The sequence below is a fragment of the Prunus mume genome, linkage group LG3, assembly GCF_029339155.1.
Source record: "Prunus mume cultivar Tortuosa linkage group LG3, ASM2933915v1, whole genome shotgun sequence".
Lineage (NCBI taxonomy): Eukaryota > Viridiplantae > Streptophyta > Magnoliopsida > Rosales > Rosaceae > Prunus > Prunus mume.
In genome coordinates this window covers 12656023-12672222 of record NC_142700.1, presented here as the reverse complement: position 1 = coordinate 12672222, position 16200 = coordinate 12656023, and the positions used below count along the sequence as shown (strand labels likewise).

Below are 16200 nucleotides of genomic sequence, written 5' to 3'. Positions count from 1 at the left end.
TGAAGAACTGAGCTTCAAGTTTTGCTAAGTTGGAGAAGAAGATTGCACAAAGGAGGTATTGCTCATATTCCTAAATAGACCTAGGTGCATCTTGAGCTTGGTTGTGTTTCCTTTGTAATAATCTTTTTCTACTTAGTGGAGTGCCTGGTCAATTGATGACTCCCAGTTTTTTCCAATGGTGGGTTTCTGGGTGAACAAAATATGTTTTGCATATCTGTAATTTTTCTGGGTTTGTGTTCTTGGTGGTTGACTAGTCATCTTTATCTGTTGTTTGATGTTTGCATGATTATGATGATTTCACACACTTTCACCATAGTTGTTGCTAGCACAGGGGATGCCTAGATTGAGGGGTCCTTCTGAGTGCCTAGGTTGTCACTAGTAATCTTCTAGGGTTGCAGGTACATTGTGGCATGATCTGTGTGTTCTTTTGATTGTGATTATTCATGACTAGCAGTTGACTAGTCATATGTGTATTTGGTCAAGGTTTAAAGTGTGTGAAGATTGCTGCATTGTTTTGTCTTGATTGTGTAATTAAATTTACCATTCGTCACCTAAGTACCAATTTCAACAAGAAGGCAACTACTATAATAAAGTTTCTTGGTAGAGCAATAATGTTGAACTCTCTGAGCGGGCACAACTTAACAACTACTTGCTAAATATATTGATAGCTATAAAATGAGCCCCACCAGGAACAAGTGTATTGTGTTGACTTGTGGAGAATAATTCTAGGAGACGAGTGTTTGGATGTCGCATTTGTAGTGGAGGATAGCAATTCTGTAATTTCGAGCAAGCTGCAAGCTAAAAGGCAGTTCTGTGAAAGTTGCATCTAATTTTTTGATTTTCTTATAGTTAGCTTGAAAGCAATGCAGTTATGACTTGAAGTCAATTGAATTGTCCCCCTAGATGACTTGATGTGAAAGAATCTGAGGTTGTATTTGCCCCCTAGATGACTTGAAGTCAATTGAATTGCTTTCAGGGACCTACAGGAGTAAATGCTTATTGGAAACGTACCAGTAAAGTTATTGACTAAGTCTGGAAAAATCAAGCACGCAGATATCTCCTTCCAAGTTGTTGGATTGGATCCCAAGTGTAGTTCTACAAGGTTTGTGAAATTCATCAAAGATGAGGGCAAAGAACCTTGTAAATTGTTGAAATCAAGGGTTACAAATCTCAACTAGGAGAGGTTCCCAAAAATAATCAGTGAGAAATCACAGCAAAAAACACTAAAAAGATGCACATCGGATGAATATTTTTCACTAACCTTGCTTGAGAGTGACATGGCCTGAGATATATGGGCATGTCTGCCACTAATCTTGCTTCTAAATAATCGCTCTGAATTTGGGTTTGTTTGGGATGTGAAATTGGATGAGTTGGTGATGTAACTTCTGATCACTTGTTCTTGTCTTTAAGTTACTAAAGAAAGCAGAAGCACCGAGACTGAGAAAGACAGTAATTTCTTTATAATTGCTTTGTGGGTTTTGTTTGTATTGTTGAATGGAATGAATGAACTAATGATGAAACGAAATGGGTTGTATTCACCACGGTTCATGTATTTAAGTTACTAAGCCAAGCACAAGCAATGAGAGAAAAAAATTATACATATAATTGCTTTTTGGGTTTTGTTTAGATTGTTCAATTGATTAGTCCCTGGATGCAAACATCACAGCAAACTGAGAAGTTGGCAAACGACCACCACACAATGCAAATTAAGATTAGGTCTAAAGCACGATGAGAGGACTGGACCTTCTAGCAGTTACTATCAACTACTGTAGGAGAAGCAGGAGAAGCAGTGCTGGTCAAGTCTTATCTTAACATTACATACATTGACATCTTATTGATGTTACACTGCAGGAGAAGCAGAACCTTCGTAGCAAATCTTATTCTTCGCTCTTCATTCACAAGTCACTACCATCTGTCAACTACATGACCAAACAGATGAGCTTTAGAAAATGGTATACCAAGCAAAAGACGAAAGGCATAAAAGATGACACACACGGAGTAATTCATGGATATATGAAACCCCCGTAATTATATATAAGTCTATGCGACTCAATTGAACAACTTATACTACAAGGGCATGCAGTCTTCAGTCTTCTTTCGTCCCAGCAACGTCAACAACTTTACAAGCCATCCAACCAAAATTCGATTTGAACCAACTCATACTGTAATTTGTAACAAGAGACCTGATTAGAGGAGAAATTTTTTGATACAGTAAATGGTAAGGTAAATTCTCTCAACAATTTGAACCCAAGGGATTCTCATTTTAATGGTTCCATGATGGGTGGGATGATTTCAAATTAAGCTTTGTCTCAAATCCGAGAACTTTTAGCCCAAAATCATATCCCCTATTGGATTTCATTGAACATGTAAAGGGAGATTCTCACTATAGTTATCTTAATTGGTGCAATAAGATATTTTCCAAGCATCTTGTCTAATATCATGGCTTCAGGTTAAGAGAATATTATAGAGGGAGTTGCGGAAGGAACAGAGCTGCACAGGTAGATGGGTTATGAAGTCGTAGAGGAAGAGAGTGAATAAGATTATTGGGAAATATACATGAAATCAAATTAAAGAAGAGAGATAATAGAAAGCAAAAAAAAAAAAAACGAGAGAGAAAGGAGTTTTAGAAGTTTGTGTTTGTTGCCAATAAAATAATAAATGCGAAGTTAAGAGCATCTGAAATGAATTCTGAATCGTTAGATTGGGATAGATTTAAGGACTAAAGATGTGTGTAAAAAAGTATGGTTTTAGAGTGAGTGAACTGTTGAAATTACATTCAACGGTGAGTGATCACAAATCTCGTGGATCCTGTAGTCTATTATAACCAAATAATAAAGTCAAATAATAATTAAATTAAATTAAAAAACTCTCCTCTCTCTCTCCCCACCTACACACCCTCAACCTAGCCACCATTCCCTCCGCCACCTCGTTCACCCTCCTCCGCTCCCCTATTTGCCTTTAAGCAGCGCAAAAAGGGAAGAGAGAGAAAGAAGAAGAAAAAAAAAAAAAAAAGACCTGAAGATTGATTTACGAAATTACTAGGAAGAAGAGTTGCATACCTTCTTTTTTTTTTTTTTTTGGACAAAAGAGTTGCATAGCTTCAGAAACGAAAATCCCAAGTTGAATTCCAATAACTTCTTTCAAAAGCTTCAAACTTTTTCTAGGCCTCCTCTCATTAACAGCCACCAGATCTCAAACATAGGAGAATCTGACAAAAGCACCAGCGTCCAAGAGATCTTGATTTTAGGGAAATCTGGTTCGGTGAGTTTGTAATCTTCCGGAAGGGTTCGATGGGTATTATTATTACTGATTAGTTAAATTTTCTGTGAAGAAAAACCAACTGGTAGATTTGCATGACCTAGAAAAAACAAAAAATTAGAATAGAATGCTCCTGGGAGAGGTAAGCATAACCCAGAAACTAGTAGATTTGCATGTTGAATTTCCTTCGTGGGTTTTTTGTGATTGATAAAAGCAGGGACTCTGCAATGCCCATTAATCGGAGGAATAACCCAAATGGGTACTTTCTCAAGAATGCTTGGAACAATTGAAAGCCGTATGCTTATTTTTTGAAGTAAATTGACTGATGCACAAGGTCGGCGGTGAAGGACAGACAGATGATACGCTGGCGAAGATGCGTTTAGAATTTGAGTCGTTATGGATGGAGAGGGAGTCGGTCAGGAAGAGGGGAGAGAGTTTTTTAATTTTATTTTATTATTTGGTTTTAAATACTTTAAAATTTTTAAAGTAAAAAATTAACTATGATTATTTCATAGACAAATGTCAATTTTTTAAAAGAATGGTGAGGGTACATTGGGTGAGCAAAAATACTCCCATCCCACATGGGCAGCGTGCAACGAAAGCAAAAACAAACAAAATAGGAAGTGGGAGAAATTGACAAAATAAATAGAACAAGGTGGTGGGGTCCACATCCACCCTCTCCATCTTTGGTCCTGGTTGGGGCTCATTCAATAGCTATCAATATATTTAGCAAGTAGTTGTTAAGTTGTGCCCGTTCAGAGGGTTGAACATTATTGCACTACCAAGAAACTTTATTATAGTAGTTGCCTTCTTGTGAGGCAAACAATTTGGAAAAAGTGACTATCCTCCAATTTTGAATTTTCTTAGAAGAATCATCAATAAGAAAATAACTTTGAAATCAAGCGATGAGGGCCAGGGACGGGGTGAAATTCCCTATAGCCTCTCCGGGTCCCGGAAGGGGTGGATGGCCGTAGCTTGCCACCAGCTGTCCCCCTTTTAAAATAAATAAATAAATAAATAAAAATAACTTTGAACATGAATAGGACGTCAATGTATAATGTTAGATCAGGCCTGACTGGCACTGTCACCCTCAGGCCATATCTATCTAGCAAGAAAAATAACACTATATATCTTCCAAATTCCACAAAAATTTGTCATCATAATGAGAGAAAACACCAATGAGGGAAAACACATGTCAAACGTTTGCATCCACATCTGAAAATGCATTAATTAACTACATCCGTGAGATTTTTAAGGACCATAACTATAGTCAAATTATTGCATACATTGGCCAAACACGAGAAATAAATTTAATGGCAAATTGACAGGAAGCTTGCCAAATTGACTTGAAGTTTCGCTGGTCCTTAATTGCAAGCATAGAATTATCTACTTTAGTCACCTCATGCCCGTCCATATCCCATCACTTCAATATTGATCAAAATGTCAAATAATATTAAATAGTTACTTGACATGTACGCTATTGATCAACCATTTGATCCGGCCAGTCTATAAATAGATAGCTCTCTAGCTTTAACTTACATAGATGTGCAAACAAAAAATATCAAAACATTATGGGGATTCACCTGTCGATTCGCATGCTCTTGAAACTACTAATTCTGTTGATGTTTCATCTTGTGGTTGCAAACTTTGTAGACTCTTTGCAGCAGTTATCTTGCCATGCCGAGGAGAGCTCTGCCTTGTTGCAGTTCAAGGAGAGCTTTATTATTACTAACAAATCTGCTTCAAAGGTTTCATCATGGAAACCAGCTAGAGGAGGAAATAGTAGTTGTTGCTTGTGGGACGGCGTGGAGTGTGACGAGATAACGGGTCATGTTATTGGCCTTAATCTTAGCAGCAGTTATCTCCACGGCTCTTTGGACGCCAATAGTAGCTTGTTCAGCCTCATGCATCTTCAAAGGTTAAACCTCTCTGACAATAATTTCACTTACTCTCAAATTCCATCTAGCATAAGAAATTTTCCAAGCCTCACTCATCTTGACCTCTCTGCCTCTTTCTTTTCTGGTCAAGTCCCATCTGAAGTCTCACACTTGTCCAAGTTGACATACCTTAGTTTGTGTTGCAATGTTCTTAAAATGGAAACATCTCCTTCTTACGATCCTCCGCGGTTGTTGAAACTTCAACCATCCGATTTGAAAAGTCTGGTTCAAAATTTAACTAGTCTAGAAACTCTTAGTCTTAGTTACATTAACATATCATCGATCATACCCGTTTCCTTGACAAATTTATCATTTTTAACATCCCTTTTCCTCAGGAATTGTGATTTATTTGGCGAATTTCCAGTGAAAATTTTCAATCTACAAAACTTAAAAGTTCTTAGTGTGAGATACAACCAAAATCTCATTGGATATTTTCCTGAATTTAATCAAAGTAGTTCCCTCATCAAACTGAGAGTTGCTTCTACTGGGTTTTTCGGAACAATACCTTCATCAATTGAAAAGCTTAATTCATTGCAAGAGTTGGATGTGTATCAATGCAATTTTTCAAACATTTTTGTTCCATCTACACTTGGCAATCTTAGACAGCTCACTTATCTAGACATTTCAGCAAACAGATTTGGAGGTCCAATTCCGAATTCTTTGGCAAACCTTACCCAATTGACTTCGTTTTTGCTTTTTGCCAATTCTCTAACTGGTCCAATTCCATCATGGCTTGGTAACTTTAGCAAACTAGTTGAACTAAATTTTGCTGACAATCATTTGAATGGTTCAGTTCCCGCCTTATTTTCCAATCTCACCAATCTCAAGGTCCTTTATCTAGGTAACAATAGCCTGAGTGGTGTAGTGGAGTTCCAAATGTTTCAGAAGCTACAAAATCTCAAAGAACTCGGATTGGCTAGTAACAATTTGGAGTTTGTTACTAAACGATTTCCAAATATTATGGATGCAACTGTTCCACAGTTCAGGATCCTGTATTTGCGTTCATGCAATTTAAAAGAGTTCCCATATTTCCTAAGAAATCAAACAAAGTTAGAACGGTTGGAAATGCGAGGAAACAACATCCATGGCAAAGTACCAAACTGGTTGTGGAACATAAGCAAGGAAACTCTTACATTAGTGGACATTACTGATAACTTCCTTTCGGGCGAACTTCCAGTTGTCATACCCTGGGTTAACATCCTCTGCTTGAGGCTTTCAAACAATAGTTTTCGTGGACCACTACCGATCCCTTCACCATCCTTGCTAGAATATGGAGCCACTAACAACAAATTTACTGGAGAAATTTCACCATTGCTTTGCAATATGAATTCTCTTTTGTACCTTGACTTGTCAAAAAATAACTTGAGTGGCACGCTTCCTCAATGTCTTGGAAACTTTAGTGATGGTCTAATGCTTTTACTTCTTGGAAGCAACTCTTTTCATGGAATGATGCCTCAATCATTCAACAACAGAAGTAGTTTGAGGATGATTGATGTTAGTCATAACCAATTGCAGGGGCAATTACCGAGGGCATTGGCAAATTGTGTGATGCTTGAGTATCTGGTTCTGTCAAACAATCAATTCAGTGATGTTTTTCCCATTTGGCTGGGGACTCTTCCAGAGTTAAAACTTTTGGCAATGCGCCATAATGGGTTTAATGGTGTGATAGGACACACTAGAACAAATATTGACTTCCCCAAGTTACGCATTCTTGATTTGTCTTACAACAATTTCACAGGTGAGATTCCACCTTTGTTTCCAGATATTGCTGTAAACATGTCAACATACATGCAGGCAGAAGTACACTATGTCGTCACTACTATTTATGTTACACAGAGTGTTGCTTACTCAATCACAATAGCAATTAAGGGTCTGGAGTTGTACTATTCAAAGATTCAAGAAGGCCTTGCAGCCATTGATTTCTCAAGCAACAAATTTGAAGGGAAGATTCCAGAGTTCATTGGGAACCTTACAGAGCTTCGCTCACTCAATATTTCCAACAACATTCTCACTGGTTCAATTCCATCATCGTTGGGTAACTTAAGGAAGCTTGAATCGTTGGACCTTTCACAAAACAAGCTCTCAGGGCAGATCCCCCAACAATTGACGCAACTTACATTCCTTGGGACCTTTGATGTGTCTCACAATAATCTCACAGGTCCTATACCGCAAGGTACCCAACTTACTTCCTTGAATAGCACTTCATATGAGGGAAATCTTGGATTGTGTGGAGATCCATTACCAAACAAATGCAGAGAGGCCTCTCAGCACCCACCTTCAACTGAAGAAGATAATGGTTCAGGCTCAACTGGAATGGTTGAATTTGATTTGAAATTTGTTTTGGCTGGAATTGGAAGTGGGTTTGTAGTGGGAGTTGTTCTCGCGGATGTCGTGATCATAAGAAGGCAGGAGTTGTTTCTTAGGGTTGTTGGAATGGTGAGGCTAATGATATGGAAAAGGTAGAGTGGGGGATGCAAAAGTATAGTTTGTTATAAGGTCATGCGTTTGGAGTTGTTTTCTTGTATTTGCTTCTCCTTCCATGTAACGTTGCTCTCCCTTTATAGTTGTACTTGTGGTTATGCTATATCCAAATAAAGGTTTTAGATTGTTGCATGTATTTCGGTATTTGGATTCTCTGCATTCATAATGTTTGCAAATTCCTGTGTGTAATATAATGATTTTAATCATTAATTGAGCACAAAGTACATTTGATGAAATGTAATTGAAGCTTTCCAAAAGCCTCAGATGAATATACCTACAATAGTTGCTGCTAATTGCGAATGGCAAAAGGAATCTACACAAGTACAAACTTTTTTTTTTCTTTTTTGTATACAAGTGAATAGTCTAATTTAGTCTAATCTAAACTATGGGGTGGGGGATTTGAACTCAAGTGTAGAGTAGGGATAACATTCGCCCTAGCCAACTTGACTAAGCAACCCAAGTACAAACTTTAAGTACAACGTAAATCAAGATCAGATGTCTAAAACCCGATCAGAGCCATAGATTTGCAAAACATATATATGGAGATTGTATACTATACCATTAATCTGGATAAATTCAGCTCAAATCCAGCAGTTGCTCAATAATGAAGGCTACAAATTATATTTTATATATATATACACACTAAAGCTGCTAAACAGTTATTGTGCTTAGGAACAGTACCACTGTTCCTAAGCTGTTCATTTGGGAGGAAATAGCAGTTGCTGCTCGTGGGACGGCGTGGGGTGTGACGAGACAATAGGTCATGTTACTGGCCTTAATCTTAGCTGTAGTTATCTCTACGGCTCTTTGGATGCCAATAGTAGTCTGTTCAGCCTCGTGCATCTTCAAAGGTTAAGTCTCTCTGACATTAATTTCAATTACTCTCAAATTCCATCTAGCATAAGAAATGTTCCAAGCCTCACTCATCTTGACCTCTCTGCCTCTTTCTTATCTGGTCAAGTCCCGTCTGAAGTCTCACACTTGTCCAAGTTGACATACCTTAGTTTGTGTTACAATGTTCTTGAAATTGAAACATCTCCTTCTTATGATCCTCCGCGATTGTTGAAACTTAAACCATCTGATTTGAGAAGTCTGGTTCAAAATTTAACTAGTCTAGAAACTCTTTATCTTAGTTACATTAACATATCATCCATCATACCCGTTTCCTTGACAAATTTATCATTTGTGTATTTCCATACTTGATTAGAAATTTCACTGACAAAAACCTCAAATAATCCAAACAACATACTGCAAACACATCAAATTCCTATCAACCAATATCAAATTAAAATGTTGATGAAACACACAGGTCACCAATTCAAGGACAAACTAAATCAATTAACACATAATAGCAGCACAGGGGAGCTAAGCAATCATACTGATTATGGTGAAAGGCTAACAAAACCAGAACTGCAATCGAGAAGAGTCCAAAAGGAGCCTAGATTCAATACGAAAGTCTCCTTTGAAACAGGAGCCAATACTCGGCTCACGACAATGATAATCTCCTATACGGCTTCTCGCTCGCCGTGCGACGTTGCTTTGAAGATCGCCACCTGAAGGTTCGGCGCTAGGTTGATCGCTATGGTCACGATGCCGATGCTCGTCTAGTCCTTGCCAATCACTAATTTTAATATCACGGTGGAAACAAAATATCAGAAAATGGTAAAAATGTAAATGTAACTCTTATAGTAATCATCCTTTTAGCACATGGGCTTACTAATTGGTCTTTAACAAATTAAAATTTAAAACTCATCCACCTTATCTAAAACAAAAATAGGTAATGTAGCACATGCTAATTACTAAAGTTTTATGTGGCTAAACACTATTTTTTCTTTTTTCTTTTCACATACCTATTTTTGTACAGCTATTCTTATGCTTGACCTGTTTGAAATGGTTGGTTTCGTTAATTTCATTATAGGGTAGTGAGAATGTTGAACGGAACAAAGATTCCTCTGTCAAAAGAATCAATCCATCTTCAAAATGCTTGAGAGGAAGCGTGTAAAACATGGGAAGATTTGTATGTATGTGAACTCGTTCACTTGCCTTTGCGGGGCGTTTTGTCTCATCGATGCAGTCAACATGCAAAAGTGTAGAATATTCTGATGCCCTAGTCAATTGTTTGCTCACCCGCTGTTGTGTTCATATATTTATGGTTGGAGGTTGTACAGAGAATTTGTTGAGGGTTGACCCCAATCTCTGGTTTGAAGGGATGTTCCCTGTGCTGATCGAAACGTTCTTTAAAATAGTTTGAAATGTCTAACTTTAAATCTTGACCACATATCAGATATGATTCTGCCCAATCAATGACCTTTATTGATATAGGTCGACAAAAGAATGTATCAAGGCAAAAACAAACATGAAAGCTTCAGCTCCAAAAGTCCCTCAAGGCTTTCAAATGAAAAACTGCATCCAGCTATCTAGCCGCAGCAGAGAACTATATGTACCCAACAGACTGTCAGACTCAAACAATCACTATTGACAGAACTATCTCAAAGCAGTTGTAGACTTCCCCCTAATTTTTGCAAACTCCGTTATCATGAAACTCATTTTGACATATTTATTTAGAAACTGAGTGAAAACTTTGAAGAAAACTAGCATTACATATCACCTGCATTATGTGAAGGTTGCAGAACTCAGTGAAGTGATTGCCTCATGGTTTTGGCTACATTATGTGAAGTTAGAAGTTAGAACCTCCAATTGATTATGCATAAGAATCCGAGGATAGTTGAAAGGGAGCATGCTGCAAAATCCATGACATAACAGTAGAATTTCATTAATAACTACTGACTCTCACCGCCCTACAAAACACATACATATCGCCTATTGTCATACTGGCACTAAGTTCCAATTTCATTAATAACTTAAAAAACATGCTTGTTTATATACTTGAAGATGGTTTAATGTAGCATCTGCACAAATACAAGGTCCATTAACATATAATTACAATCTTCAAGGGTAGGTTGTTCTGATAACCAACAAATAAAATAGTGCAATGCATGACTATCCAAAGTGAATAAATAGAAGCATGCATTCTATTGTATTTCTACGGGGAACCCCAAGCCATCTTATGCCAAAGCATCTTAGATAAAGACTGCCTGAACTCTTACCTAGCATTATTCACAGATGACAAATTCGCCTCGATTTGGATTAGAATCCACAGCTTCAATAGACATACATATTCTAAGATGAGAAAGCTCTTCGGTACTCACAATAGCACACGCACACATACACACACACCAATAATCTCACCTTCTTAATCAATATCAACAATCTGAGTCATCCTCAAGAGAAAATGTCACAAAAGAAGCACAAATGTATACAAAATCGAAATCTAGACAATCCCCATTACCATTCAAATGTATACTCAGATTAGCAATTTGATCAAACTCAAAATGAAGCCAAAGAAATTTGCACACATAGGTATTTCGTATATTTAAACAGATTGAAAGGCATGAATTCTTGCACCATTTTCCACATAATTTAACAACCAAACTACCAAAGCTCAGTCTAACACGAGTTCAGCTGGAGCAGCACATACAAACTCAAAATGAAGCCAAAGATCAAGCTCACTTGCCAAATTCCATGATAAAAATTGAAAATTTGCCTTAAAACAACAGCAAGATTTTCAAATAAAAAACCTGGAGATCACTTAAGGGCATTTGCGGCATTTTCAGGGAGCTGTTGCTGCTGTTACTGTTGTAAAATGGACTTGCGCTGAAGCTCACGCCATTTGTTGATTCCAACAGTGCAAATAACTACCGAGAATTTAAAATCAGCCAACCATTTAAAAAGGGAGAAGAAGAAGAAGAAGACATCAAATTGAAATGAAAATTCATGACTTACAGCCAGCGCCGACAAAATAAAGCAGACGGAGGAGCTTTGGCGCTGGGGTGCCAGCTAATTCTTCTCCACTCATTGCTCTTCTCTTCTTCCATTTACAGACTTCTGTGTGAGAAGTAGAGAAGTGAGAAAGACGACGACGACCCGTTTTAGTCCGAAACTGAAATGGGTCGGATCATATCGAACTCGGGTGATTACTTTCATATAGCAAATGTTGGGCCCAGTTTTGGCCCAAGATGGCAGAAAAAGCTTCTTTTTTGAGACTTTGAATTAGAATTTGCAAAGAATTGAAGGAGACTGTGATTCCATATCTTGGCTTTAACGTATTCATCCAATGCGCCTCGTGCATCTTTTTAGTGTTTTTTGCTATGATTTCTCACTGATTATTTTTGGGAATTTGAAATTTGTGACCCTTGATTTCTTAATACATGAAAGTTATTTTATCAAGTCTAATATGAATTAATAGAAAGTAGTTTTATAACATGAAATTTTAACATTTTGCTCTTCACAACTCAATGCTCTGTTATTTTTTATCGAGTTAATGAATATTGACAAAGTGAGACGGAGAATTGAGTTTCAGGGGGTAAAGTTGTTGAATTATAAGCCTTAAGCTGACTTAAGAGTTAGTTTAATGAGTCTTTTTGTTTTATTTCTTTTTGAGACAAGTGTAAGCTTCTTATTGGTTGCCTAAGTGAATGGCTGAGATCTCCTTGTGATGTAAGGGATCCAGCTACTGTGCCTAAAAGTTAAAAATCCCTCACACTATGTGCGTGAGGTTGTAAGAACAGAGCTAAACATGAACATTCTGCAGATTTTGATAATTCTTCTTGCTTCTTCCTCCTTTTGTTTTCTTCTGCAAATTCTGAACACACACACACACCTAAAACACTAAAAAAATGTGACAAATTGAGTTCTAGATGGCAAAGTGAGATTCAAATTGAGTTTCAAGGGCCATATCAATAATTAATCCTTTTAAATTTTATATTGTGCCATTTGTGTAGAAAGGACTTCTTTGTGAATGATTGCTGCTTGTCAGTGATACGTGATATTTTTTTTATGTAGTTGCCTTCATGTGGGGCAAACAACTTGGAAAGAATGACTATCTTCCAATTTTCTTAGAAAAAATTTCAACAAGAAAACAACTTGGACTTTGGTTGACATGGAAGATGCGTTGATATCACATATCAGCTGCCTTAAAAATCCAAAATGAAAATTCAGTATAAGAAGATCTTCGCTAGAGGACGAAAGTCAATGCAGACTTTAAAATACACAAAGGTCATCGCTTTGGTTTCAATAGTGGAAATCTCTCTTCGACGTGCAGAGGGGTTTGGATAATTTGTGTTGTGTGTGTAAACTTAAATAGGTTTATATGCTCAAAACACATAACATACCTTGATCAGACATGGTGATGATTACTGCAGCAAGGAACTGGATTTCTTGCTCTGGAAGAAACTGTAATTATGCAGTAGGTTCTTGACTGGTTCGTTCTTGGACAGATTCGCAGTATCGTAGTAGGGTAGTTTCTCTATGCTATCCGGCTCTTGAATCTCTTCTTGATGGGGTAGAATAATATGAGAGTAATTTGCCATTAGCATAGGGACCTCTCTTTTATAAGCATAGTTTAAGAATCCTCCTCATCATGGATTTCTTAAACTCCCTTGGCCAAAAGGATTAGGTATCTCAATCCATTTAATATAGGAAATCTTAAGCACTTGTACTTATCTGAAAAGTCATATATATCAAGCCTTAAAATAAATCGATCCATGTAATCCTAATTGACATTGGACTAGTTATCCTTAAGTGATTAGAAGACCATCTTTAGGGTTTGTATTAGAATGCAAATCTTACATTCTCCCACTTGGTCAAATAATCACTAAAGAACAATGTCAATTACTGTAAGGCCTTTGTGGAATACAGTTCGATTTTGTTTCCTCATCAAGCCACTTGTCAACAGTGAAAATGATAATGAGTTATCATGACTGAGCAAAGAAACTTCCATGAAGTCTTTACAACTACAATTATCAAATCCAATGTCACATAGGGCTACCATCAAGATTGAAATCATAGAACAATCACAGCTAACCAAAATGACATAACTGCTATGATCACTTTTTAGTCCAACTTATAGGATTGTTCAAGATCCTTTCTTTTACTCTAGGTAAAAGACATCACTGTTATGAATGCAATACTTTAACAGTTAACCTTAAGCTAGCAACAAACCATTCACTGTTAATTACATTCAAACAACAAAACAGTTTATGCAAAACAATTTGTTCAAACAAAGTAAGCAAAACAATACTAAAATCAATACTTTCAACTCTTTAAATGTGTTTTTGAAGGGCTAAACCACCTCAAATGGCCAAAAACCACCATATATCACAGCAAAGCTGTGTGTTTGATTCCTGGCTTCATTCCCTTTTCAAAAAGGTATCATGCACCTCAATCAGAGCTCAGATAACAAAATTGCAAAATCCCGCTATGTCTTTTTGCTCCCACTGTTTTTATGCATCAAAACCGGATAACAGTCCCATACTAGTTACATGCCTCTTGAAAATATTATTTGGTAGCCCTTTATTGAATGGATCCACTAGATTAGACTCTGTATTAATATGATCCATGGCAATGATTCCTTCACTGATCTTTTCTTTCACTGATAAGAACTTTAGCGATAGAGGCTTCCCTCCGATTGACCTTCTGTTCCCTTTTGCAAACAATATAGCTGAGTTATTACCATTCCAAATCTGAATAGGCTTCTCAATTGTTCCCAAAACTTTCAGGCTAGTTAGAAAATTCTTCAGCTAAATAACCTGACATGTTGCTTCATAACAAGCTAAGAACTTTGCCTGCATAGTTGAGGTGTCACAATAGGCTGCTAAACACTTTTCCAAGAAACTGCAGCTCCTCCAAATAGAAAAACAAAACCTGAAGTAGACTTTAAGTCATCTACGCACCCTGCAAAATCAGCATCTGCATAGCCAACCAATTCTAAGCTCTCATTCCTTTTGTAAACTATCTTAAAATCGTTTGTCCTCTGCAAGTATCTCATGATTTTCTTCCTTGCTACCCAATGAGCCTGTCCTAGATTTGATTGAAACCTCCCTAACACACTTAAAGGAAAGGCTAGATCAGGCCTTGTGCAGACTTGAGCATACATAAGGCTGCCAACCAATGAAGCATAAGGCTTATCTGCCATCTCCAACTTCTCTTGATCTGTTTTTGGTGTTTGTTCACGACTGAACTTATCTCCTTTGTTAATAGGCACATCACCCCCTGCACAGTCCATCATATTGAACCTTTTGAGTATTTTCTCAATGTACCCCTTTTGTGAAAGTCCTAACAAGCCTTTTTCCTATCTCGGCTAATTTCTATTCCAAGAACATAAGATGCCTCTCCCAAATCAGTCATTTCAAAATGCTTAGATAGGAAGACCTTAACATCATGCAACAACGTGAGATTAGTGCTTGCTAGGAGAATGTCATCCATATAAAGCACAAGTAAAACATAGTACCTCCCACTGATCTTGACATATATCCATGAATCTGGGACATTTTCTGTGAAACCATATGTCTTAATAACTTCATCAAATCTCATGTACCACTGTCTAGAAGCTTGTTTTAAGCCATATAGCGATTTGTTCAATTTGCAGACCATGTTTTCATGTCCCCTTTGAACAAAACCCTCAGGCTACTGCATGTAAATTTCTTCCTTCAAATATCCATTTAGGAATGCAGTTTTGACGTCCATCTGGTAAAGGTGCAGGTCAAAATGTGAGACCAACGCCATGATCACTTTGAATGAGTCTTTAGTGGATACTGGTGAGAAGGTTTCTGTATAATCAATGCCCTCTTGTTGTGTGTACCCTTTTGCAACCAGCCTAGATTTGTACCTGTCTATCGCCCCTTTCGAGTCCCTTTTAGTCTTATAAACCCATTTGCAGCCTATAGGTTTACATCCTTGAGGTAAAACTTTTGGTTCCCAAACACTATTCTTTCTCATTGACTCTAACTCAGATTTCATTGCAGCCAACCACCTCTCGTTGTCTTCACCCATTATGGCTTGCTTGAAATTCTCAGGATCATCCTTCCCAAGTATGTCATGCTCAGATTCTTGTAGATATACATAGAAATCCAGCAATGCAGATCTCCTTGCTCTTTTTGACCTTCTCAACTCCATATCCTGCATATTTTGGTCTGTGCCTTGAACGTCAATATTATTTTGCATAGGTAGATTCAAAATTCCTGCTTGAGCTGTGTCTGGAATGTCGTTATTGTCTTGCATAGGTGGATTCATAATTTCTGCTTCAACTGTGTCTTGTGCCTGATCCGTGTCTTCTTCCATATTGTCAAGGTTTTCATAGTTTGTCTCAACTGCAGGTATTATTACAACGCCTTTACTTGTCTCAGATCCAGCATTGTTATCAATCTCCATTGATTCTTCATCAAAATCCAAAACTCTATCTTCTATTTCATCATATTCATTTTCCATGAAAACTGCCCTTTGAGTTTCAACAAATCTTGTAGTGTTCTTTGGACAGTAGAACCTATACCCTTTGGATCCTTCAGGATAGTCGATAAAAAAGCAGCTCACAGTTCTTGAGTCTAGTTTCTTTTCCACAGGGTTGTAGAGCTTTGCCTTTGCTTTGCAACCCCAAACCTTTAAGTGGTTTAAGCTTGGTTTCCTTTTA

At 37.4% G+C, this 16200-nt stretch overlaps 1 protein-coding gene and 1 pseudogene across 9 annotated transcripts in view; one reads left to right on the top strand and one right to left on the bottom strand.

Moving 5' to 3' along the window:
* Positions 1 to 16200, bottom strand: part of LOC103326082 (tyrosine-sulfated glycopeptide receptor 1 pseudogene) — a 50310-nt pseudogene that overhangs the window by 18095 nt on the left and 16015 nt on the right. Inside the window, exons 1-4 of one of the 8 annotated variants that reach the window (XR_016125416.1) lie at positions 11520 to 11797; positions 11315 to 11431; positions 10285 to 10416; positions 9056 to 10188 (exon numbers count right to left, since the gene is read on the bottom strand). The exons of 1 other annotated variant lie outside the window; for it this stretch is intronic. The product of XR_016125416.1 is annotated as a tyrosine-sulfated glycopeptide receptor 1 pseudogene, transcript variant X3 (transcript). Of the gene's footprint in view, positions 1 to 9055; positions 10417 to 11314; positions 11432 to 11519; positions 11799 to 16200 lie in introns of those variants that run through there. 6 more of the 8 variants (XR_016125417.1, XR_016125420.1, XR_016125418.1 and 3 more) reach the window with 6 other exon arrangements.
* On the top strand, positions 4556 to 7812 carry LOC103331650 (receptor-like protein 6). The gene has a single exon (XM_089048952.1). The coding sequence runs from the start codon at positions 4830 to 4832 to the stop codon at positions 7656 to 7658; it is 2829 nt and encodes a 942-aa protein (XP_088905078.1). The 5' UTR covers positions 4556 to 4829; the 3' UTR covers positions 7659 to 7812.